General features: G+C 52.0%; 1 protein-coding gene across 2 annotated transcripts in view; it reads left to right on the plus strand.

Annotated features, from left to right (window-relative positions):
• MIER2 (MIER family member 2) overlaps positions 1-16,322 on the plus strand; it is a 29,623-nt gene extending 13,301 nt beyond the window's left edge. For both annotated transcript variants that reach the window (XM_083421637.1, XM_083421636.1), the window contains exons 6-14: positions 1,781-1,887; positions 4,436-4,505; positions 5,294-5,445; positions 6,380-6,461; positions 7,210-7,304; positions 9,177-9,280; positions 10,381-10,517; positions 12,413-15,023; positions 15,144-16,322. In XM_083421637.1, coding sequence (XP_083277763.1) covers positions 1,781-1,887; positions 4,436-4,505; positions 5,294-5,445; positions 6,380-6,461; positions 7,210-7,304; positions 9,177-9,280; positions 10,381-10,517; positions 12,413-12,870 — 1,205 coding nt within the window. In that variant the 3' untranslated portion in view covers positions 12,871-15,023; positions 15,144-16,322. The remainder of the gene's footprint in view (positions 1-1,780; positions 1,888-4,435; positions 4,506-5,293; positions 5,446-6,379; positions 6,462-7,209; positions 7,305-9,176; positions 9,281-10,380; positions 10,518-12,412; positions 15,024-15,143) is intronic.
• The last annotated feature ends 5,846 nt before the right edge of the window (positions 16,323-22,168 follow it).

Consider the following 22,168-nt stretch of genomic DNA (forward strand, 5'->3'; position numbering starts at 1 on the left):
CGGCAGCAGCGGAAGGCCCCATTAGCTAAAGTGGTGCTTCAGGTTAAGAATAGTTTCAGGTTAAGAACGGACCTCCGGAACGAATTAAGTACTTAACCCGATTTACCACCGTATTTTACTTTTAAAAGATAACTGAAGGCGGCCCTGTTTAAGGAAGTTTTTAATGTATTGTTTTTAATATTCAGTTGGATGCTGCCTAGAGTGGCTGGGGAAACCCAGCCAGATGGGCAGGGTGTAAATAAATTATTATTATTATTATTATTATTATTATTATTTTAATTGCTGACTCTTTCCTAACGGGTTTTGTTTCTATTTCTTTGTATTTTACAACAACGCTTTGAAACTCTGGGGGAGCTACCTGAAATATAAACACAAGAAGTAATAGTAGTAGTAGTAGTAGTAGTAATAATAATAATAATAATAATTAATAATAGAAGAAAGGCAACATATAAACACATGAAATGACAGCAGCCGCAACAAGAGTGGCATCCAGCCATCAAGCTGAGTGGAAATGCCACATTCAGGGGCAGTCTGCACCGAAATTCATTCCTTCCTTTATCCGTTCGTTTATATCCCACCTTTTTACCTCCCAAGGAATGCAAGGGGGCAGGCGTGGTTCTCCCCCTCCTCACTTAATCCCCACAACAGCCCTGTGGGGTAGGCTTAGGCTGAGAGGCAGGGACCAGCCCATCGTTGCTCACCCAGTGAGCTTCATGTGGCTGGGAGGGGACAAGTCGTGGGTGGCGCTGTGGGTTAAACCACAGAGCCTAGGGTTTGCCAGAAGGTCAGTGGTTTGAATCCCCACGACAGGGTGAGCTCCCGTTGCTCGGTCCCTGCTCCTGCCAACCTAGCAGTTCAAAAGCACGTCAAAGTGCAAGTAGATAAATAGGTACCACTCCGGCGGGAAGGTAAACGGCGTTTCCGTGCGCTGCTCTGGTTCGCCAGAAGCGGCTTAGTCCTGCTGGCCACATGACCTGGAAGCTGTCCCTTGGCCAATAAAGGGAGATGAGCGCTGCGACCACAGTCAGCCACGACTGGACCTAATGGTCAGGGGTTCCTTTACCTTTACCTTTACCTTTATCTCTCCCAGGTACTCCTCTCTGTTTAATCCCCACAACAACTCTGCAAGGCGGACTAGACTGAGAGAGCCAGTGGCTGCACACACACACACCCCTGGGTCATCCACATGAGCGTCATGTGTCTGAGTGCAGCGGATTTGAACCCTAGTCTCTCTCAGGCCCAGTTCACCTCACCAGCTCTCTGCCTGTGGGCTTCTAGTAGACCTCTAAGGCATAGAGGGGGACACGGGTGGCGCTGTGGGTAAAAGCCTCAGCGCCTAGGGCTTGCCGATCGAAAGGTCGGCGGTTCGAATCCCCGTGGCGGGGTGCGCTCCCGTTGTTCGGTCCCAGCGCCTGCCAACCTAGCAGTTCGAAAGCAGCCCTGGGTGCAAGTAGATAAATAGGGACCGCTTACTAGCGGGAAGGTAAACGGCGTTACCGTGTGCGGCTCTGGCTCGCCAGAGCAGCGATGTCACGCTGGCCACGTGACCCGGAAGTGTCTCCGGACAGCGCTGGCCCCCGGCCTCTTGAGTGAGATGGACACACAACCCTAGAGTCTGTCAAGACTGGCCCGTACGGGCAGGGGTACCTTTACCTTTTAAGGCATAGAGGACAGCAGAATTGACAGGCCTACTCCGGACACAGGGCCCCTCTCTTGCGCTCCTTACGCCTTCCAGGCATTGAGGTTGTCTCTCCACCTTCCTCCCTTTCCGGAAAAAAAGCAAACTTCCTGGCTGATGGAGGCAAAGGCCGCTGTTCCTCCCCGTGTGCTTCCTTCTCGGCCGAGGACTCGGAAGAAGACGCCATCCCCGCCAACGAATGCAAGAAGGTACGTCTTTGGGTCTGGTGGCGGGTGCTTGCTGTCCCCTGCCAGGACAGGTGGGAAACAGGGAGGGGGCCCTGGCTAAGAGGAATTCTAAGAGAAGCTTCTTTCACCTGTTACAGTATGTGGCCAGTGTTGAAACATTCAGGAGTGCTGTTAGCCAATTGCCCGTTGTTGTTGTTGTTGAGTCGTGTCCGCCTCTTCGTGACCCCCTGGACCAGAGCCCGCCAGGGACTCCTGTCTTCCACTGCCTCCCGCAGTTTGGTCAAACTCATGCTGGTAGCTTCGAGAACACTGTCCCACCATCTCGTCCTCCGTCGTCCCCTTCTCCTTGTGCCCTCCATCTTTCCCAGCATCAGGGTCTTTTCCAGGGAGTCTTCTCTTCTCACGAGGTGGCCAAAGTCTTGGAGCCTCAGCTTCAGGATCTGTCCTTCCAGTGAGCACTCAGGGCTGATTTACTTCTGAATGGAGAGGTTTGATCTTCTTGCAGTCCATGGGACTCTCAAGAGTCTCCTCCAGCACCATAATTCAAAAGCGTCCATTCTCCAGCAATCAGCCTTCTTGATGGTCCGGCTCTCACTTCCATACATCACTACTGGGAAAACCATAGCTTTAACTATACAGACCTTTGTTGGCAAGGTGATGCCTCTGCTTTTTAACATGCTGTCCAGGTTTGTCATTGCTTTTCTCCCAAGAAAATGCCCATTAGGCTCTGTCTGTTTTTCGGGCAGACGTTTTCACAGCTCTGTTACGTTTTGCAGATCTGCTGAATCTTAATCGATATGGGGGCTGCCCCTTCTCCCATCTTCAGCCGACGTTTCCACCAGGCAGCTTGGAGGCCGAAAGGATCTGGTTGATCTCAGTAGGACTAGGTTTTTCAGGGCAGGTCTTTGATCCCTTGCTGGCTTACAATCGTACTTAAAACACTTCCTAGAAACATTGCCCATCTTGGTTTTCCCAAGGTTTGTGGTGGGACCTCTCTCGCGGCATTCACCGTTTTCTTCCGTTCCTTCAGGAAGGGAAATGATTGGGGGATCACTTCTGTTCCGGGCGAGGAACAGAAGAGTTGTCTCGCCTATTGCCCTCTACGTGGGGCTACCTTTGAAGGTGACTTGGAAACTACAACTAATCCAGAATGCGGCAGCTAAACTGATGTCTGGGAGTTGCCGCCGAGACCATATAACACCAGTCCTGAAAGACCTGTATTGGCCCCCAGTACGTTTCCGAGCACAATTCAAAGTGTTGGTGCTGACCTTGAAAGCCCTAAATGGCCTCGATCCAGTATACCTGAAGAACATCTCCACCCCCATCGTCCAGCCCAGACACAGAGGTCCAGCTCTGAGGGCCTTCTGGTGGTTCCCTCCCTGTGAGAAGTGAGGTTACAGGGAACCAGGCAGAGGGCCTTCTCAGTAGTGGCCCCCTCCCATCACATGTCAAGTAAATAAACAACTACCGTATCTGACTTTTAGAAGACAGCTGAAGGCAGCCCCATTTAGGGGAGTTTTTAATGTATGATATTTTATTGTGTTTTTAATATTCTGTTGGGAGACGCCCAGGGTGGCTGGGGAAATCCAGCCAGATGGGCAGGGTATAAATAATAAAATGTTGTTGTTGTTATCTATATCTAGATAGATAGATACAGGACGCAGGTGGCGCTATGGGTTAAACCACAGAGCCTAGGACTTGCCGATCAGAAGGTCGGCGGTTCAAATCCCCGCAATGACAGGGTGAGCTCCCGTTCCTCAGTCCCTGCTCCTGCCAACCTAGCAGTTCGAAAGCACATCAAGTGCAAGTAGATAAATAGGTACAGCTCCGGTGGGAAGATAAATGGCGTTTCCATGTGCTGCTCTGGTTCGCCAGAAGCGGCTTAGTCCTGCTGGCCACATGACCCGGAAGCTGTACGCCGGCTCCCTCGGCCAATAAAGCGAGATGAGCGCCGCAACCCCAGAATCGGCCATGACTGGACCTAATGGTCAGGGCTCCCTTTACCTTTACATAGATAGATAGATAGATAGATAGATAGATAGATAGATAGATAGATATGGAAGAGGTACTCCCCTCCCAGCTTACCTCCAAGAAGCGGGAGAGGCGAGGAAAGATTGGTACACAACTACTGCCAATTGAATGAGGAACGGCTAAGGGAGCTGGGCATGTTTAGCCTGGAGAAGAGGAGGTTAAGGGGTGATATGATAGCCATCTTCAAATATATAAAAGGATGTCACATAGAGGAGGGAGAAAGGTTGTTTTCTGCTGCTCCAGAGAAGCGGACACGGAGCAATGGATCCAAACTACAAGAAAGAAGATTACACTTCCATGAGGAAGAACTTCCTGACAGTAAGAGCTGTTTGACAGTAGAATTTGCTGCCAAGGAGTGTGGTGGAGTCTCCTTCTTTGGAGGTCTTTAAGCAGAGGCTTGACAACCATATGTCAGGAGTGCTCTGATGGTGTTCCCTGCTTGGCAGGGGGTTGGACTCAATGGCCCTGGTGGTCTCTTCCAACTCTAGGATTCTATGAATGACCCTGCTGATGTTATTTGTTATTATTTCGCTCACAGGAGATCATGGTTGGTCCTCAATACCAGGCGGCTGTTCCCCTCCTCCACCTGAACAGGCATGGCGAAAAAGGTAGGCAAACCTTGGGCACTGACATGCTCTGGACTTCATCCCAGCCAGAGTTTTGTGTGTGTGTGTGTGTGTGCATCTGCGTGTGTTCCAAGAGAACCAGGGGAGAGTAGAATTTGGCTCCTTGGGAAAAGCCAGCATCCTCTTTCTAAGAGAAGGAGCTTTTATATTTAAAAAAGCATCCTTCGCATTTGATTCCTTGGCTGGTCGCCACAGGCGAGCAGGGATTCCATGCGGGCGAGCGGGCTCGGTGAAGGAGGCATGCGACTTTCCGTCCCTCCTGTAGCCACAACCCACTTGGTTCTGGGGAGGCTTCGGAGGGGAGGGTGTCCGCCCCATAGTCTGTGTCACTCTCCACCAACCGGTTTAGGTAAAGGTAAAGGGACCCCTGACCATTAGGTCCAGTCATGGCCGACTCTGGGGTTGCAGCGCTCATCTTGCTTTATTGTACAGCTTCCGGGTCATGTGGCCAGCATGACTAAGCCGCTTCTGGCAAACCAGAGCAGCGCACGGAAACACCGTTTACCTTCCTGCCGGAGTGGTACCTATTTATCTACTTGCACTTTGACGTGCTTTCAAACTGCTAGGTGGGCAGGAGCAGGGACCGAGCAACGGGAGCTCACCCCGTTGCAGGGATTCGAACCGCTGACCTTCTGATCGGCAAGCCCTAGGCTCTGTGGTTTAACCCACAGCGCCACCCATGCCCCACGCCAGCCAATTTAGTGGAAGGCAAAGTATTTGCTCAGGCCTTTCGATCTCAGACCCGCCCGCCGATGTTTCCTCTCTCCCAGTCTACGAAAACGACGACCAGCTTCTTTGGGACCCAAACATCCTCCCCGAGAGGGAAGTGGAAGAGTTCCTTTACCGAGCCATTAAGAGAAGGTGGGACGAAGTCTCGAACGCCAGCCTTGCAGAGGGGGACACGGTCAAGGACAATGAGCAAGTGAGTTCAGTGTTCATTCTCAAACGACGCATGAGATGGCAGCGTGCCGTGAGATACAAATCCATCTTGAAAGCTCCTGTGAGCCCTTGCCGTCGCAGAAGAGTCTGCCTGCCGCCTCTCTGCCTGAGTCTACTCCATTCTTTCCTCTTCTTAGGCCCCATCTGCGCCCTATATGTTTAAAGCTGTTTCATGCCACTTTAAACAGTCACGTCTTCCCCCAAAGTACCCTGTAAAGCAGTGTTTCTCGAACTTGGGCCCCCAGCCGTTGTTGGACAATTAATTAACAAGAATAATGGTTTTATTATTTATAGCAATTAAGGGTAAAGGGACCCCTGACCATTAGCTCCAGTCGTGACCGACTCTGGGGTTGCGGCGCTCATCTCGCTTTATTGGCCGAGGGAGCCGGCGTACAGCTTCCGGGTCATGTGGCCAGCAGGACTAAGCCGCTTCTGGCGAACCAGAGCAGCGCACGGAAACGCCGTTTACCTTCCCGCCGGAGTGGTACCTACTTATCTACTTGCACTTTGACGTGCTTTCGAACTGCTAGGTTGGCAAGAGCAGGGACCGAGCAACGGGAGCTCACCCTGTCGCAGGGATTCGAACCGCCGACCACCCGATCGGCAAGTCCTAGGCTCTGTGGTTTAACCCACAGCGCCACCCGTGTCCCTTTTATAGCAATTACAGCAATACAAACACAAAACCATACCATAAAACCATTAACAAGTTAGCAACAGGTTATCTATTAACTGTTTGGAAGGATGTGATCTTAATCGCCTGCATAGGCCTAGTGGAACAGAAACGTTTTCGGCAAGCATTTTTAAAATTGTCACAGAAGGTTCCTGCTGGAACTCTAGTGGCAGGGAGTTCCACAGGACCGGACTGACGATGCTGAAGTTCCCCGCTTCTCTTAGACATTCTTCTCTTTGCTCCTTAGGCGCTGTACGAACTTGTGAAGTGCAACTTCAATGCTGAAGAGGCGCTACGGAGACTCCGGTTCAACGTGAAGGTCATTCGAGGTGAGAGATTCCGGGGGGTAGGGAATAATCCCCCCTCCCCAGCCCTGTTGGCTTTCCCAAGGGAGACAGTATCAACACACCCTTCCCTCCAAGGAGCTTGGTGGAGGTGGGGGCGGGGAGAACTCCATAGCTGTCAACTTACAGATTTGAAAATAAGGGACCAGCAGCCTCGGAAATAAGGGATCAGCAGCCAAAATAAGGGATTTTCAAAGCACAGGTATGTTCGACTTCTGAGCCCCTCCAAGCCAAAAGCAGAAAGCCCAGCCAGCAGCCAAACGAAGCCTCAAGCGGTGGTTCCCACAGCGCAGCAACCCGGCAAAGGGGATGCAGCAAGGGAAACCACCGTCACCTCTCCGCTGGGAAGCGCTGAGCAAAAGCGAGTCCCCAGGCAACACAGCCGATCTGATCGGCACAAGGCATGCAAGCTCCACCCCCCAGTCATCCTTAGACTCCTTATTGGGTGAGCAACGCAGCCAAGCAACACAGTTGGAGCCTCCCTCCTCCCTGGCCGGCAGGGAGGGAGGGAGAGGAGCTGCTTCCTTTGAAACCCGGGAAATTTAAGGGACATCATCAATAAGGGACAGCAGCAGGACACGGCACTGGGATAAGGGAGTTTCCCACCAAATAAGGGACGGTTGACAGCTATGGAGAACTTTTAAGTCACACAGAGAAACATCCATTGGAGAAGTTCTGCAAACTTTCAGCAGGCGTCTCTCACAAATAATTCCCTCCGTTGCCTCTGCTACAGATGAGCTCTGTGCCTGGAGCGAAGAGGAATGCAGGAATTTCGAACACGGGTTCCGAGTCCACGGAAAGAACTTCCACCTTATCCAAGCAAACAAGGTAGTTGGCCGTCGTGTGTATGTCTCCCGGGACAGCGGGTCTCGCTGCAATCACAAGTGAAGCCTGGGAATAGAGGAATAACTCTTTTAAATGCCCACAGAGCTGTAGGAGTTGATCTGGGAGACAGAAACGGTTTGCAGCTTCTGCTTCTAGCTCGATGTGCTTTTCAACTGTCTACCAACTCCACCTGGTACGCAGGCTGAGACCCTACCTGCCCGCGGACTGTCTCGCCAGAGTGGTGCATGCTCTGGTTATCTCCCGCTTGGACTACTGCAATGCACTCTACGTGGGGCTACCTTTGAAGGTGACTCGGAAACTACAACTAATCCAGAATGCGGCAGCTAGACTGGTGACTGGGGGCGGCCGCCGAGACCACATAACACCGGTCTTGAAAGACCTACATTGGCTCCCAGTACGTTTCCGAGCACAATTCAAAGTGTTGGTGTTGACCTTTAAAGCCCTAAACGGCCTCGGCCCAGTATACCTGAAGGAGCGTCTCCACCCCCATCGTTCTGCCCGGACACTGAGGTCCAGCTCCGAGGGCCTCCTGGCGGTTCCCTCATTGCGAGAAGCAAAGCTACAGGGAACCAGGCAGAGGGCCTTCTCGGTAGTGGCGCCCGCCCTGTGGAACGCCCTCCCAGCAGATGTCAAAGCGATAAATAACTACCTGACATTCAGAAGACATCTTAAGGCAGCCCTGTTCAGGGAAGTTTTTAATCTGTGATATCTGTATTTTTTGTTTCTATGGAAGCCGCCCAGAGTGGCTGGGGAAACCCAGCCAGATGGGCGGGGTACAAATAATAAATTATTATTATTATTATTATTCAAGGCTCGGAGCAATTGTACTGGGTCTCGCACCCAGAGCCCTTGGGAAATAAAGTGTGCATGTCTGCGTGTACAGTCGTACCTTGGAAGTCGAACAAAATCCATTCCGGAAGTCCGTTCAACTTCCGGAATGTTCGGAAAGCAAAGCCCGGCTTCTGATTGGCTGCAGGAAGCTCCTGCAGCCAATCGGAAGCTGCGGAACACTTGTCGGATGTTTGGGTTCCAAAAAGGTTCGCAAACCGGAACACTCACTTCTGGGTTTTGATTGTTCGCGAGCCAAAACGTCCATTCAGGAACCAAGGTATGACTGTATGAGCTTTTTCTATTTCTGTCTCTTGGGGAGGGGGTGGGTGGGTGGGGTCTCAAGACCTCCAGGGCTGACCCGAAGTCTTCCTTCAGGTGAGCAGGAATGCCTCTATTCTTTTGCATTTTTGCTTAATTAAGAAGACTGCATGTAGCTTGCAAGGTTCAGCTCAGCAGGAACTCGGGTCTCAAGTTTGGGCCCCGAAATCTCATGAGCTGGGATGCTCCTGAACCGGCTACCCTATGGGTGGCTTCCGTGACACACACACACACACACACACACCCCAAAGTCAGGTGGGCCCATGGGCCTAAACATATTGGTAACCTGTGTGCTACAGAAATGTGAAGTAGTATTTTTCTGTGCTGGAGAGAACCCTTTGCACCCTGTTTATTAATCTCTCAGGCATCCTGCCCCTTCACCCCCTTGAAAAAAGGTTATGTAAGCCTAGTGCTTCCCAGAGGATTCTGGGACGTGTGCTCTGTTCACACAAGCGTGTGAAAAGTAAAGTAAAAAAAAAACAAAACAGGACACCCCCAAAGTTGGTGAACTTTTTTTCCCCACCCAAACAATCCGCGATTTTTCGGTTTACTTGCCAAAGATCCAGGACAAACCGCCACCTTCCGGGAATTGCCCCTGGATGTCACTTTGAAATCCCGGACGTACGGCAATCCCTACACAAATGTCGCTCCTGAGAGGTGTTCCAGAAGCCGTGACTTGTCCTAACCTTTCCCTTTTTCCCGCAGGTTCGCACCCGGTCGGTAGGCGAATGTGTGGAGTACTATTACATGTGGAAGAAATCGGAGCGCTATGACTACTTCACCCAGCAGACGCGGTTTGGAAGGAAGAAGTATGTTCCCCTACCCCCAGGCTGGAGCATTGTGTGGCGTAGTGATTAAGATTAAGACTCGTAATCTGGGGAACCGGGTTCGCTTCCCCGCTCCTCCACCTGCAGCTGCTGGGTGACCTTGGGCCAGTCACACTTCTCTGAAGTCTCTCAGCCCCACTCACTTCACAGAGTGTTTGTTGTGGGGGAGGAAGGGAAAAGGAGAATGTTAGCCGCTTTGAGACTCCTTAAAGGGAGTGAAAGGCGGGATATCAAATCCAAACTTTTCTTCTTCTTCTTCTTCTTCTTCTTCTTCTTCTCCCCAGAGCTGGGTGGAGCACTGGGGTCTGGGGCACCGGGTAATTTGCAGGTCCAGGGGTTTGAGTTGGAGAAGGGGAGCTGGAACAAAGAAGCAAGGAGGGAGCTGAAGGCCAGGAAACAGAAGAGAGGGGAAGATGCGGGGAGAGGAACACTAGGAAGCGGAAGGGAGGGAAAGACTAGGAAGCAGAAGGAAGAGAGAGGAAGTAGAAGGGAGAGGGAGATTTGGGAGTGGAAAACTGGCAGGTGCCCAGATTTAACCCGGAAGCATTTAGCTTTGTTGGAGGAGCGACACACACACACACCCTGGACAACTGGGACGCAGGTGGTTCTGTGGTCTAAACCACTGAGCCTCTTGGGCTTTCCGATCAGAAGGTCAGCGGTTCAAATCCCCGCGACGGGGTGAGCTCCCATTGCTCTGTCCCGGCTCTTGCCAACCTGGCAGTTTGAAAGCATGTCAAAGTGCACGTAGATAAATAGGTACCGCTCCGACGGGAAGGTAAACGGCGTTTCCGTGTGCTGCTCTGGTTTGCCAGAAGCGGCTTAGTCATGCTGGCCACATGACCCGGAAGTTGTACGCCGGCTCCCTCGGCCAATAAAGCGAGATGAGCACCACAACCCCAGAGTCGGCCACGACTGGACCTAATGGTCAGGAGTCCCTTTACCTTTACCTTTAGGCCTGAAAATGTGGGGCATGGATGCCCCTTGATAACCACTCCACCCACCCACCCCCCGTAATCGGTTAATGCAGAGAGGGACATCATAATCTACAAATGTGTTTTGTTTTGCTTGCCTCCAACCTGTAGGGATTACGTGGATAATTTTTTGGATGGTGGCGAAGTAGAAAGTGCCAGTCGTTCGCGAGGTTCCCCACCCATCCCATCGTCCACTGGATGCCTCGACTCTCGTTTCAACCCAGATCACCTGGCAATCGAAAGCACAGGTAGGCTGGTCGGAATTACCCTTGTTAGGCTTTCAAAACTCCTGAGTCCTAGAAAAGCACGTTTATTTGTCATTTACTACAACTTATGTTGCTGCTTAATTGCAGTAGTCTAATCAGTGTACAGGGACGCAGGTGGCGCTGTGGGTTAAACCACAGAGCCTAGGACTTGCCAATCAGAAGGTCAGCGATTCGAAACCCCGCGATGGACGGGGTGAGCTCCCGTTGCTCGGTCCCTGCTCCTGCCAACCTAGCAGTTCGAAAGCACATCAAAGTGCAAGTAGATAAATAGGTACCACTCCGGCGGGAAGGTAAACAGCATTTCCGTGTGCTGCTCTGGTTTGCCAGAAGCGGCTTAGTCCTGCTGGCCACATGACCCAGAAGCTGTACACCGGCTCCCTCGGCCAATAAATCGAGATGAGCGCCGCAACCCCAGAGCCGGTCACAACTGGACCTAAAGGTCAGGGGTCCTTTTACCTTTTAAGCTGTGTACAAGTAACTCAACAGTACCGGCAAAAATGACAAATCACTCTCTTGTTATATCAAGTACAGTGGCACCTCGGGTTAAGTACTTAATCCATTCCAGAGGTCTGTTCTTAACCTGAAACTGTTCTTAACCTGAAGCACTATTTTTGGCTTAGCGGAGTCTGTAACCTGAAGCGTATGTAACCCGAGGTACCACTGTATTCTTGCTATACAGTGGTACCTCGTCTAGCGTCCGCCTTGTCGAGAGCCCATTCCGTCAAACATCTGCAGCAAACCCAGAAATACTGGAATAGGTTACTTCCAAATTCACCACATACGCAGAAGCGCAAACCGCATGTACATGTGCGCAGACGCGGTGCTTTGTCCAATGTCCTTTTCTGCCAGTGATCAGGGCTCCGGAACAGATCCCAGTTGCAAAACAAGGTACTACTGTATCATGAAATTGTAACGCTGTCATCACCCTGCAGTAGGACATGTTGAATTTTTCAGCTTTCAGATTCCAAAAATGAGGGGCGAAAATGTTCTAACATGACTTTGGGAATTCAAAAGATATTTTGGTTCAATTAATATAAATTGGTTTTCTCCCGAAATTGCAACCTTGCTAGGTGGGAGGGCATTCCCTAGCTGGGGCACCGTCACCAAAAAGGCCCTGTCTTGGTGACTCCCGTTTTTAGGGTGTGCAGTAGTTGAAATCAAGTACCGTATTTTTTGCTCTATAAGACTCACTTTTCCCCTCCTAAAAAGTAAGGGGAAATGTGTGTGCGTCTTATGGAGCGAATGCAGGCTGCGCAGCTATCCCAGAAGCCAGAACAGCAAGAGGGATCGCTGCTTTCACTGCGCAGCGATCCCTCTTGCTCTTCTGGCTTCTGAGATTCAGAATATTTTTCCCCCCTTGTTTTCCTCCTCCAAAAACTAGGTGCGTCTTGTGGTCTGGTGCATCTTATAGAGCGAAAAATAAGAGAAAAATACAGTACTTAACCCGAGGTACCACTGTAGCAACCTTGCTGGGGGGGAGGGCATTCTTCAGCTGGGGCACCACCACCGAAAAGGCCCTGTCTTGGTGACTCCCGTTTTTAGAGTGTGCAGTAGTTGAAATCAAGTACCGTATTTTTTGCTCTATAAGACTCACTTTTCCCCTCCTAAAAAGTAAGGGGAAATGTGTGTGAGTCTTATGGAGCGAATGCAGGCTGCGCAGCTATCCCAGAAGCCAGAACAGCAAGAGGGATTGCTGCTTTCACTGCGCAGCGATCCCTCTTGCTGTTCTGGCTTCTGAGATTCAGAATATTTTTTCCCCCTTGTTTTCCTCCTCCAAAAACTAGGTACGTCTTGTGGTCTGGTGCGTCTTACAGAGCGAAAAATACGGTACCTGTGATGTGTGATCTAGGCTTTTGTGTGTCTCCCCCCCTGCACAGAACCTTTGAGCATCGAGAGCGCAGCGTGCAGTTTGGGCAGCACGAGCGAGTCGGGCCACGGCTACGAATACAGCACCCCTTCGGAAACAAACTGTTCCTTCGACCCCGCCGAGGAAGCCGCCACCGCCGGCAGCCAGGCGCCCGCTTTCCTGCAGCACCCGCCGAACCCCCCCGAAGCCGGCTTCTACCAGGTGGCCGCAGCCGGCAAACAGGAACCGCTGCGGTGCTCGGGGAACGCCCTTGCCGTGGACTTCACCCTCCCCGGGAACGTCGCGGAGGGGCTGCCTTTAATTTCCGGCCACGTGGGACTGGACAGGGAGACGTTGGTGGCCCCCGCTCAAGTGTCCTTATCGGTCCCGGATTTCAGCCTCCTCGGCATCGGAGATGTAAATAGCTTCCTGGCCACTCAGCAGACCTGCCCAGCTCCCAGGGGCCACTCGGAGTCCTTGTCTCAGTGACTGCAGCCTCTGCGTAGGGGTCCGCTGATGGACGAAAGCTGACTCTGGCAAGACTGGCTGGAATTGCCCTTTGGGGAGGGGGCACGGAGACGGGTCAGCCTATCGTCTCCCTTCCTTCCCCCGCACACTCCCCCGGGGCCACGAGCGCCGGTCAAGAGCCGCCCGGTCCTCGCTTTTCCAAATCGCAGGGGGCGGAAGGGGCGCCCACTGCTCTTCCTGCCCCTGTGCTCGACGTCCCTCTGGCGAAACCAAACGCCTCCGTCGTACTCTCTTGCACAGCTTTGCGAAAGAGAAAGCCGATGGAGGGGAACCTGTGACCCCCATGGGGCCGTTGTAGATGGGGGGCAAAGCCATGCAGGGGTCAGACGAAGTCTTCCTCCCCAACATCCCCGCCCTGGGCAAGCTGGATTTCCAACGTCGCCGGCCGAGGAAACCCCCCGGCGCAATGTGGGAGGCCGCAGAGATAGAGCGGGTTGCCGGGAGCACTTTTAGAGAAGGAGATGTATCGGTGGGGCGGAAAGCTTTCACGCACGGCGCGAGCGGACGTGGAAAGGTCCCGAAGGTGCAGAGCAAGCTGGTTTGGGCACTTTCCTTCAGTTGTGGCGGCACCTCTGTTTCGTTTCGTTTTCAGTAGCGGCGGGGGACGTTCCTTTTTGCCAAACCTTGCGGCCGCATCCTGGTTTGCCATAGGGTGGGTGGAATCGCCACCCTGCTCCCGCTTTCGTCCCCACACCGCCCCAGGCCTCTTTTTAAGGCACCCTCTTATCGGGGCCAGCCTTCTGGGCAGAGGGAGAAACTTCATCCCTTCCAAAAGCACCCTGTTTGCGAAGACGGCAGCAGCCTTCCGAGGATGCATCGGCTTCCGGGGACGGTGACAGGATGGGGGGGACGTGGAGGGGCAGAACGGAAGACGGCCCCCAGGCCCTGCTGCCAAAACTGCACAGCTCTCAGGCGGGGTGTGGGGCGGGGCGCTCTAGGGGTGGACGTCCGCCGTGGCGGTCTGGAGGCCAGCCTTCCGAAAGCCAGCAAGAATCTTCGCGTTTGCTTTTGCCGGAAGAGAGGCAGTCGGGTGGCGGCCGGAGCACAGGGCCGCCGTTTGGAGTGCCAAACTGAGACTCCGGGGAGGGAGGTATACGTGCGTTCTGTGTGTGAGACAGAGCATGAAAAGCAGGTGTCCCGTCCTGTCCCCCCAACCTTGCCCGGTTCAGCCAGCTGGCAAAATACTACGAGGACGATGGGGGCGGACTCCGTGCCATTCAAACCTCCTTGTCTCCCTCTTCTTCCATTTTTCTCAACCTCAGCCATGGGGAAGCTTTTTTCCCTGTTGCTGGTAATACGGTATATCCCTTTCCCCCCCATCGTTTTCATTTTGTGGTGCAGGGCGATGGTGCTTCGTGGCAGCAGCCATACCCTTAACCTAATTCCGCCCTACCCCTCGCACATCTGTCATCCACCTAGCCGTTCACTCCTTTCTTGTTCATGCCACTAGGGGCTTTTCTTCCAAACTGCGGGGGCTGATAAGGTGTGGAGACAACCTCCTGCACTTATCTCCTGTCTCCGTCTCCCTGCATAAACCTTGGTTCCCCACCCCGCATTTCCACGAAGGCAGTTTCCAGGCGGCAGCCACGGATTGCAGGCTCTAATAATCGCTTCGTTGGCCTCCGTTGATGCTAGCGGCAGCAATCGCGGTTAGCGAACGAGCCTGCTGTTGCGCGGTTCGCACCCGCTGTACAAAAGGCAGGGGAGAGCCTTGCACAAGTGTGGTTCCGGCTCTGATCAGGGAGGCAGGCGGCAGATTAAGAGAGCTAGAGAGGGCTCGTTTAATGTGGGGCTCGTGGACCCAGCAAACGGAGCACGTTGTGGCCCCAGCTCAAGTGAGACTCAAATGTGCACCCACGCCTACTTGGAAGATTCACAGCCCTTGGTGAAGACGCAGCTGCCAGAAAACTCCAATAAGTGAGTTGTGCAGCGGGTATCTAATACCACCCTGCGCTCGCAAGCCATCCCGGGTCGCCGCTATTCCATCGGCTGCCCCTGTGGCCGCCTTGAGTACGGAGGCGTCAATGAGGACTGGTGGCTTGAGCACCAGCCATGCTGCTCAGACTTGCGGTTTTCCTTTGGTGTAGCATTTTGCGGCTAAAGTAGCGCATAACGTCGGGCCTTAAGCCTTCTGCTTCCTCTTCCCTCTCTGCCCTTGCGGCTCAAGTAGCGCATTCCGTCGGGCCTTAAGCCTTCTGCTTCCTCTTCCCTCTCTGCCCTTGCGGCTCAAGTAGCGCATTCCGTCGGGCCTTAAGCCTTCTGCTTCCTCTTCCCTCTCTGCCCACCCACCCCCACTTTTGCTTCCTTCAGTTCATGCCAGTCCAGTCTGGACCTTCCCCCAGACAAGCCCATTCACAGCTCTCGGGTGCAGTTTTCTTCCTGGATACAGGCCAGAGGTGCTGCTGTAGGGCTGCGTAATTTCCTTTCCACCTGTCAGGAAGGAGCCTTCAACTCAAATCTCCCCCACTCAAATCTCTTGGCATTCCCGTATAGACCGTAGAGGAGACCTTAGGAAAACAGTTCACGTCTCCATCCCTGGGGTCAAAACGCAGTGGTACCCGGCTCATTTCTTCAAGTCACCCAGCTGCGCATCCTTTCCCCGGCCAGCTGCCTCTAAAAGCCCCAGAACTTACGGCTGTTCCATTGACTAGACTGGTGGTCAGGCGAAACGGCGACAGAGAGATCTCCGGTTCCTGGAATTCTTCAAGAAAATCGGTTTGCGTGTGTCCACCGCGTTGCGCCCAAATAATTCCCTCTGGGTTTATGCAGGGATATGTTTCCCTACCCCATCCGTCTAAACAGCCTCTGTAAAAAAGGGAAGGAAGTGAAATTTGACCCGCTTTGCTGCCCACGAAGCACCCTCACCTGTTCATAATATCCCTTTTTTTATTATTTATTTAAGGGATGTTTTCTTGCAATGTTTAGGAGACTTTCTCTCCGCTGACTCTCTGCCATCTTGTTACCTATCTCCTATTTCATTTCTCTCCCCCCTCCCCCAATTTCATATTTTAATATGTCTAATTTATAAATGTATTCTTTCCCACCCACCCCTCTCCCCGCAGAAAAATGTTTGTTTACAGGTTGTGGGGAAGCGGGATATATATAGAGAGAGATATATATATGTGTGCCGCGGAAACTTGCGTGTGTCTCGGGGCGACGGGGTGTTCCACGAAATGGAGAGACGGACCGACAGCTTTCCTCTCCTCTTTTCCCTTCCTTCTGCCTGGCAGGGAGGGGAAGGGAAGCGTGATTCCGATACACCACACCCCGGGGCGACCCACTGACACATTCTGGTGAGAAGCGTGAAGGGTCTCTCCACTGTGAAGTGAAAACTGCCTTGAATTACCCTTCATTTATTTATTTAATTATAAAGCCCTACGTTGGAGGAAACGACAACGGGGGGGGAAAAAACAGATGAAAGAGTCGAGTTTTTATTTATTTATTTTCCTCCTCCCGCAGATAATGCCAGCAGCAGTTGCTTTCTGCTGAGAGCCAGCGTGGTGTAGTGGTTAGGAGGGGTGGACTCGTAATCTGGTGAACCGGGTTCGCGTCTCTGCTCCTCCACATGCAGCTGCTGGGTGACCTTGGGCTAGTCACACTTCTCTGAAGTCTCTCAGCCTCACTCACCTCACAGAGTGTTTATTGTGGGAAAGGAAGGGAAAGGAGAATGTGAGCTGCTTTGAGACTCCCTAGGGTAGTGATAAAGCGGGATATCACATCCAAACTCTTCTTCTTCTTTCACTCTGGAATTCTAACAGCAAAAAACCTCTGCAGTTTTGAGAGGTTCAGTCAGCCCCCTTGATTCAAAAACAGCGTCCAAAGGAACTCGATCCCAGGAACTGCCATGCAAAGTTTGGGCAGGATTTCCCGAGATCAGAAGTGGCCATCGGGCAAAATTTCGTTAGGTTTGTTGCTGTCTTGAAAGCCTCCCATCTTGATTCAAAATGGTACCTGGTTGTATCCAAATTTGGGTGGAAACCTTTTGAACCTTCAGCACCACCGTGGAAACTTGGCTTATGGTGTCTTAGTGGCTGAATGTGGCCCTCCAAAACTCTCTGGCCCTTGGTACTCTCCTGATGCCACTCCCCTTTTCCAGGACACACCCCTTCCACAGGCCACGCCCCTTGCCTGCCCTGCCCTGCCCCCTCCTCGAGTGTTTTTTGTGTCTTGCTGGAAATACCGTATTTTTCGCTCTATAAGACGCACCAGACCACAAGACGCACCTAGTTTTTGGAGAAGGAAAACAAGGAAAAAAATATTCTGAATCTCTGAAGCCAGAACAGCAAGAGGGATTGATGCGCAGTGAAAACAGCGATCCCTCTTGCTGTTCTGGCTTCTGGGATAGCTGCGCAGCCTGCATTCACTCCATAAGACGCACACACATTTCCCCTTACTTTTTAGGAGGGAAAAAGTGAGTCTTATACAGCAAAAAATACGGCATGGCTCCAAACACTGATCATGCTTCCTCCTTGCCTGGGCAGAGGATGTTTATTTTGTAGAAGGTGGCCTTCTGTGCAAAGGTAAAATTTGCATCGCTCTGCTCTCCATTAGCGTTCGGCCCTCGGGAAGCTGCCCAGAAAGTGAATCCGGCCCTCAACCCCAGAAAAACTTCCGTACCCACTAAGTAAGACGATGCTCTGTCTGTAAACTTATTCATAAGCGGCAGTGGTCGCATTCCAACCTGCCGATACAGTGGTACCTCGGGTTACAGACGCTTCAGGTTACAGACTCGGCTAACCCAGAGATAGTACCTCGGGTTAAGAACTTTGCTTCAGGACGAGAACAGGAATTGTGCTCCGGCAGCAGCGGGAGGCCCCATTAGCTAAAGTGGTGCTTCAGGTTGAGAACCGTTCGAGGTTAAGAACGGACCTGCAGAACGAATTAAGTACTTAACCCGAGGTACCACTGTATCATAATTGTAGGGATGTGAAAAGATTCTAGGAAAGGAACTATTTATTAGGCATTGACCTTCCTCACGTTTGAGTTCAGCAGAGTGCAGCTTAAAAAGGGAAGCTTAGATAGGCTAGTTTTAGCCTTTTGGTTTAAATATTCCAGGATGCTTTAAGGCAGACTGAATTCGCCTGGCATTTCCCCCTTTTTCTCCCTCTTCAAACAACAGAAACAACTTATTATTTATACCCTGCCCATCTGGCTGGGTTTCCCCAGCCACTCTGGGCAGCTCCCAACAGAACACTAAAAACACAATAAAAGATCAAACATTAAAGACTTCCCTAAGCAGGGCTGCCTTCAGATGTCTTCTAAAAGTCAGGTAGTTATTTATTTCCTTGACCTCTGATAGGAAGGTGTTCCACAGGGTGGGCGCCACCACCGAGAAGGCCCTCTGCCTGGTTCCCTGTAACCTCACTTCTCACAGGAAGGGAATGGCCAGAAGGCCCTTGGAGCTGGGCCTCAGTGTCCGGGCTGAACGATGGGGGTGGAGATGCTCCTTCAGGGATACTGGGCCATTTAGGGCTTGAAAGGTCAGCACCAACACTTTGAATTGTGCTTGGAAACGTACTGGGAACCAATGGAGGTCTTTCAAGACTGGTGTTATGTGGTCTCAGCGGCTGCTCCCAGTCACCAGTGTAGCTGCCGCATTCTGGATTAGTTGTAGTTTCTGGGTCACCTTCAAAGGCAGCCCCACGTAGAGCGCATTGCAGTAGCCCAAGCGGGCGATAACCAGAGCATGGACCATGTCACCACACAAACCATCTCGTGAAAGGTGAAAATAACAAGTTAGTCACTCAGAGTACTTGTTGGAAGAGTAACACACAACAGGCAGCTTTGTTTAGGCAGGCTTAAAACGGTAATTTGGTAAGAAAGTTGTGCATAAAGGTAAAGGGACCCCTGACCATTAGGTCCAGTCATGGCCGACTCTGGGGTTGCGGTGCTTATCTTGCTTTACTGGCCGAGGGAGCCGGCGTACAGCTTCCGGGTCATGTGGCCAGCAGGACTAAGCCGCTTCTGGCGAACCAGAGCAGCGCACGGAAACGCCGTTTACCTTCCCGCCGGAGTGGTACCTATTTATCTACTTGCACTTTGATGTGCTTTCGAACTGCTAGGTAGGCAGGAGCAGGGACCGAGCAACGGGAGCTCACCCCATTGCAGGGATCCGAACCACCAACCTTCTGATCGGCAAGTCCTAGGCTCTGTGGTTTAACCCACAGCGCCCCCCGCGTCCCTTCCTGGCGGTCGTAGAGTTATGCAAATGCAAATAAGTTCTCATTTGCATAGAATTATGCTTTGCTGCTTCTCCAAACTCTCGAGGGAGACCTCGCGGGCATCCTTTTGGCACCCAATCTGAGCAGGCCTCTTTCTGGAGCCGCAAGGAGTTTCTCTGGAAGGAGAAATGGGGAGGGGAGCAGGGCGTCATTTTCCGTGCGTATTTTGACACCGGCAAACCCCTCCAAGCTGTTCCCCTGTTGCATTATTTGAACGCTGTCGTCACCGGGAACAGGGAGATCTCAAGTCTGTCACACGTACGAGTCTTCCCCTCTGTCTCCCAACCCCTCAGTTATTTTCTACCCTAATCCCGCTAGGTTCTGGGGGGGTCTCCAATGCCCTCAGAAGCTCCTGAAGGAGAGCAGAAGACCCCAAGACCACCTGGAAATAAATAAGCCAAACCTGGCATCTTGCAGTAACGAAACAGGAGAAATTTCCCACTGGTACGTATTTAATAATAATAATAATAATAATAATAATAATAATAATTTATTATTTATACCCTGCCCATCTGGCTGGGCTTCCCCAGCCACTCTGGGCAGCTTCCAAAAAAATTATTAAAATACTGTAATACATCAAACATTAAAAGCTTCCCTAAACAGGGCTGCCTTCAGATGTCTTCTAAAAGTATGGTAGTTGTTCTCTTTGACATCTGACGGGAGGGCGTTCCACAGGGTGGGCGCCACTACCGAGAAGGCCCTCTGTCTGGTTCCCTGTAACTTGGCTTCTCGCAGCGAGGGAACCGCCAGAAGGCCCTTGGCGCTGGACCTCAGTGTCCGGGTAGAATGATGGGGGTGGAGACGCTCCTTCAGATATACTGGGCCATTTAGGGCTTTAAAGGTCAGCACCAACACTTTGAATTGTGCTCAGAAACGTATTGGGAGCCAATGTAGGTCTTTCAAGTGTTATTGTGGTCCCAGTGGCCGCTCCCAGTCACCAGTCTAGCTGCTGCATTCTGGATTAGTTTCTGGGTCACCTTCAAAGGTAGCCCCACGGAGAGCGCATTGCAGGAGGCCCCAAGACCACCTGAAAATAAATAAGCCAAACCAGGCATCTCCCAGCAACGAAACAGGAAAAATTTCCCACTGGTAAGTATTTATTACAATTATATCCTGCCTTCCCTCTGAGGAGCTCTAGATGTGGTTTTCTCTTGTACAACCCCCTCTGCCTCATTTTCTGCGTCACTCAGAGACATAGCCTTCTTCCCAACCGCCCCAGCCTAGACCATTTATGAAGCAGCAGAAAATCCGCCCTTGAAATTCTGAAAAAAAATCTACCAAACTGGCCAGCAGAGCGGTTCGTAAATGACTCCGGTCAAAAAGGCCAACAAGGAATGTTCACAAATATTCACAGGTGAGGGACGCTGAAGTTGAGCGAGACGTTCAGAAACCCTCGCTGATCTGCTTCACCCAGAGACATTAGCTTCTCCCCACACACCTGTCGAAGATGGAATTGGCAAAAACATGATCTCCACAGACTTGCTTGCTTGCTTACTCCAAGGCCGTCTCAGCTCCTGGCACCCAGTGCCCCCTGGCCAGCCCCAGAGGTGCCATTCGCACGGGGAGCTTGCAGCTGGGGCTGCTGTGCAAGCCTTTGAGAGGCAGAGACAGCTGTGCAAGCCTTTGAGAGGCAGAGACGCCAGAGGGCATCAGAGGAAGGAAAGAGGGACAGAGACCAGGGTTGCCTGCAGCACCCCTGACCATCTTTCAAGGCACCCTAGGATGCTACGGCACACTGCTTAAAAACCACGGTCCAAAGGAAAAGTGGGACATTTCAGGATCAAATCAGAAAATGGGATGGCTTCTCTAAATCAGGGACGCCCCTGGAAGATAGGAACAGTTGCAGGGTCTGTAAAGCTGGTACAAGTTTTAAATTAATGGCACCTGGGCCATACTCTTGAATCTCCCACCCCAAGATGAGCAAGTGCTTGCTTAAATGCTTTTTAAAGGTAAAGCGACCCCCTGACCAGGGGGTCCAGTCGTGGCCGACTCTGGGGTTGTGGCACTCTTCTCGCTTTACTGGCCGAGGGAGCCGGCGTACAGCTTCTGGGTCATGTGGCCAGCAGGTCTAAGCCCCTTCTGGCGAACCAGAGCAGCGCACGGAAACGCCGTTTACCTTCCCGCTGGAGAGGTACCTATTTATCTACTTGCGTTTTGACATGCTTTTGAACTGCTAGGTTGGCAGGAGCAGGGACCGAGCAACGGGAGCTCACCCCATCATGGGGATTCGAACCACCAACCTTCTGATTGGCAAGTCCTAGGCTCTGTGGTTTAACCCACAGCGCCACCCGCTTTTTAAAGGTAAAGGCTCATCTCGCTTTACTGGCCGAGGGAGCCGGCATACAGCTTCCGGGTCGTCATCCTTTAGGTATACTGGGCCGAGGTATCATGTGGCCAGCATGACTAAGCCACTTCTGGCGAACCAGCGCAGCGCACGGAAGCGCCGTTTACCTTCCCGCCGGAATGGTACCTATTTATCTACTTGCCTTCGAACTGCTATGTGGGCAGGAGCTTGGACCGAGCAATGGGAGCTCACCCCATTTCAGGGATTCGAACCGCCAACCTTCTGATCAGCAAGTCCTAGGCTCTGTGGTTTAACCCACAGCGCCACCCGCGTCCCTAAACGCTTTTTAAAACCACTCAAATATAAGCTGTTTTCGTGCCTCTCAATGGAAGGTGCGTAGGGGGGAAATCTCTACCCCCACAGTGTTGGAGAGAGTTGCTAAGGTTAAGTGTATTGTAGGATTCCACTTAAGTCCATCCAGGTCTGCGTCTCCAGTGAATCATTTGCAGATATAATTAAGGCAATGCGAACAAAAAAACATCTGCACAGAAAGGGAAGAAAAGCACCCCTCTCTGAGGTAAAGTTCTGGCTACTGTAAGTCAGCACTAAGTGGAAAATACAGTGGTACCTCAGGTTACAGGCGCTTCAGGTTACAGACTCTGCTAACCCAGAAATAGTACCTCGGGTTAAGAACTTTGCTTCAGGATGAGAACAGAAATCGCACAGCGGCAGCGGGAGGCCCCATTAGCTAAAG

This window comes from Podarcis tiliguerta (genome assembly GCF_965153285.1).
Source record: "Podarcis tiliguerta genome assembly, chromosome: 18".
NCBI classification, from domain to species: domain Eukaryota; kingdom Metazoa; phylum Chordata; class Lepidosauria; order Squamata; family Lacertidae; genus Podarcis; species Podarcis tiliguerta.